A 3377-nucleotide genomic window follows, 5' to 3' on the forward strand; every position below is an offset into this window, starting at 1 on the left:
AGATTTTGAGGTTCCTCCTTCTTTTGGGGGCAGATTTTTGGGGCGATTCTCCATGTTTTAGGGCAAATTTTGGGGTTCCTCCTTCTTTTTGGGCAGATTTTGGGGGTGATTCTCCATGTTTAGGGCAAATTTTGGGTTCCTCCTTCTTTTAGGGCAGATTTTGGGTGATTCTCCTTGTTTTAGGGCAGATTTTGGGGTTCCTCCTTTTTTTAGGGCAGACTTTGGAGGGTTCCACTTCCTTTAGGGCAGATTTTGGGGGCTCCTCCCTCTTTTAGGGCAGATTTGGGGCTCCTTTTCTTTTAGGGCAGATTTTGGGGGTGAACCCCTTTGTTTCAGGGCAGATTTTCAGGGTTCCCCTTCTTTTTGGGCAGATTTTAGGGGGTTCCCCTTCTTTTAGTGGCCGATTTTGTGGTGAGTCCTCTTCTTTTAGGGCGGATTTTAGGGGTTCCTCTCTCTTTTAGGGCAGATCTTTGTGGGGTTTCCCCTTGTTTTAGGGCCGATTTTGGGGTGCCGGCGGTGTCTGGTCTGGGGCTGGGGGCCCCAAAGATCCGGCTGGGATGAGAGGAGGGGTTCCCCTTCTTTCAGGACAGATTTTGGAGCGTCTTCCCCTTCTCTTAGGGCGGATTTGCGGGTTCCCCCTTGTTTCAGGGCAGATTTTGGGGGTTCCTCCTTCTTTTTGGGCGGATCTTTGTGGGGTTCCCCCTTGTTTTAGGGCCGATTTTGGGCTGCCGGCAGTGGCTGGGCTGAACTGGCGGCCCAAATCTCTACCAGGGGTGGGGGGAGAGAGGGGGGGAGTTCCCCTTTTTTTTCAGGGCAGATTTTGTGGAGTTTCCCCTCCTTTCAGGGCAGATTTTTTTTTTTTGGTGCTCCTCCTTTTCGGGCCGATTTTGGGCTGCTGGCGGTGGCCGCGCTGCGAGCGAGAACCCCCTCCCCGTCCCCCGCTATTAAAACCCCAGATGCTGCAGGTCGATGGTACAAAGCGCGCTGGTGAAGAACTCCAGCTCCTCCTCCTCGGAGAACCGCGGGGGGCTCTCCAGAGATCCGGGAGAAAAACCCAGGGAAAGCTCCGGGAACAAACCCGGGGAGCCGCATCCTTCCCCCGCCGCCCCCCGGGGCCGTTCCCCGCCGCTGCCCGCCGTCCCCCGGAGCTCCGGGGCTGTCCCCAAACCCTCGGGGTCGCTCCCTTCATCGGGGCCGCCCGAAGGGACCTCCCCGTCCCTGTGTTGGGTTTGTCTCTTGTGCTTCATGCGGCGGTTCTGGAACCAAACCTTCACCTGGCGCTCGGTGAGGTCCAGCAGCGCCGCGATCTCCACCCGCCGAGGTCGGCACAGGTATTTGTTGAAGTGGAATTCCTTCTCCAGCTCCAGCAGTTGCGTGTTGGTGTAAGCGGTGCGGAGCCGACGGGAGCCGCCGCTGTCCGGCAGCTCTGAAACAAAACAAAAAAATAAATAAAATAAAAATAAAATTGTCACCGAGTGTTTGGGAAAATCCCCTGGCTCGAATGGAGCCGCTCCGGGAGGGGGAAAAAAAAAAAAAATTGTTTAATTCAACTCTTCCCGCTCTGGAGGAGGAATGGGAGTGTCTTTGGCCTCGAGAGGAAAAAGGATTTTGCTCCCTGGCCTCTCCCTTCCGTCTCTGGCAGATAAAGCGAATTTCAAACCGTCCCTTCTTTCCTTTTATTATTATTATTATTTTACCCTTTCCCGGGGCTTTGATTTCATCATTCCAGTTGTTTAGTTGGTTTTTTTTTTCCCCCCGGGGCCAATGAGCTCCGGTGGCCGCCCTTGCCCTGCCCGGTTTTACCTGAGCCGCGCCAGGGAAATCCTGGAATTGTTCCTCCGGGAAAGATTTCCCTGGCCCAGCAGCGCCCGGCAGAGACGCTGCTCCTTTTCCTGGGCTCGGGGATGCGATAATTTCATTTTCTAGGACCGGCCCTCTCTCTTTCACCTCCCCGTGTTCCCCACCCATTTTCCTTCCCCCACTCCGGGGGTTTTGTTGTCTTTGCTTTTTCCTTTTCTTTAATTTTTTTTTTATTATTATTTTTTTCCCTTTTCCCTGTGAACTGTAAAAAAAAAAAAAACCCGCAGCCCAGAAAACCGAACAAACGGGAGTTGTAAAACCTCCCCCCCCCCGGCTCCCCCGTTCCCTTCTGGCCGTCTCTTTTGGCAGAAGTCGCAACAATTTGGGGATTTTCTTTAATTATTTTTAATTAACGGGGGGCAGGGAGGAAGCAGCAGAGCCCGTGAATTTCACACAACCCCGGGGGAACCTCTCCGGCTGCCGGGGATGAGATTTTGGGGGCGAAACCAGGAGAATTTATCATTTTTTTGAGGGGGTGGGGAGGGAAATCCTCTCCCCCGTCCCAGCGAGCACCAACCTGCGGGAGATCCTGCGGAGGGCAGCGGCAGCGAGGAGGATGATGGCGGGGACGAAGAGGACGGAGCCTGGGGGGGTTTTTTAGACGATTTCTTCTCCTTCATCCAAGGGAATTCTGCCGCCCGGGGCTGCGCCGGGGGCTGCGGCTGGGACGGGCCATGGGATGCTCTTTTTTGGCTCCTCGGTCTCGCCTGGCTGCCGCAACAAGGATTCAGGCTTTGCAGGACGCTTTGCTCAAAAGGAGGAGGAATTAACGTCGAGTCCTTGATTGATGAAGTTTGAAATGTCTCCAGGACAGCGGGCAGAGACGTCAGGCACTCAGCGAGCGAAGGCTGGCTATTTATAAACCCGATCTCCCTCTCAAATTCAAAATTCATGGCTTTTTCCAGGGCCCGGGGTTTAAAAAGCGGGAGGGAGGCGGGGGAGAGGGAGGAGGAGGAGGAGGAGGAGGAGGGGGAGAGAGGGAGAGGAATCCGAGGGCCTCGGGTTTTCGATGGCGGGGATGATGACGGTCCTCGGGCTTTTTATGATTGTTATATTGCTGATAACACGGGCGGAGGGGGGACCTTGCTCGGCTAAACTCGGGGCTGGGGCGAAATCGCAGCCAATTCCAATTCCCCGTCACGTGGGCGGCCGCGGCCAATGGCGGGCGGGGCCTGGTGGCGAACAGAGAGCGATATTTTCTTTAATTGATTAAATAAAGAGAGAGGGAGAGGGAGAGGAACCCCAGAAAAACCAACAGCACCCCGGAGTCGACATCTTTCCTTGGCGGGGCTGTGGGCAGGGAGAGGCTCCTTCCTTCCTTCCTTCCTTCCTTCCTTCCTTCCTTCCTTCCTTCCTTCCTTCCTTCCTTCCTTCCTTCCTTCCTTCCTTCCTTCCTTCCTTCCTTCCTTCCTTCCTTCCTTCCTTCCTTCCTTCCTTCCTTCCTTCCTTCCTTCCTTCCTTCCTTCCTTCCTTCCTTCCTTCCTTCCTTCCTTCCTTCCTTCCTTCCTTCCTTCCTT

At 54.7% G+C, this 3377-nt stretch overlaps 1 protein-coding gene across 1 annotated transcript; it reads right to left on the reverse strand.

Annotated features, from left to right (window-relative positions):
* Positions 1–41: 41 nt before the first annotated feature.
* HOXB2 (homeobox B2) lies at positions 42–3136 on the reverse strand. Its single transcript, XM_066209274.1, has 2 exons — positions 2378–3136; positions 42–1426 (listed from the first exon to the last, which is right to left on the reverse strand). The coding sequence occupies exons 1-2, from the start codon at positions 2751–2753 to the stop codon at positions 945–947; spliced, it is 858 nt and encodes a 285-aa protein (XP_066065371.1). The 5' UTR covers positions 2754–3136; the 3' UTR covers positions 42–944.
* Positions 3137–3377: the final 241 nt, after the last annotated feature.

The sequence above is a fragment of the Chamaea fasciata genome, unplaced genomic scaffold, assembly GCF_029207755.1.
Source record: "Chamaea fasciata isolate MVZ Bird 193981 ecotype frontalis unplaced genomic scaffold, bChaFas1.0.hap1 SCAF_815, whole genome shotgun sequence".
Classification (NCBI taxonomy): Eukaryota; Metazoa; Chordata; class Aves; order Passeriformes; family Sylviidae; genus Chamaea; species Chamaea fasciata.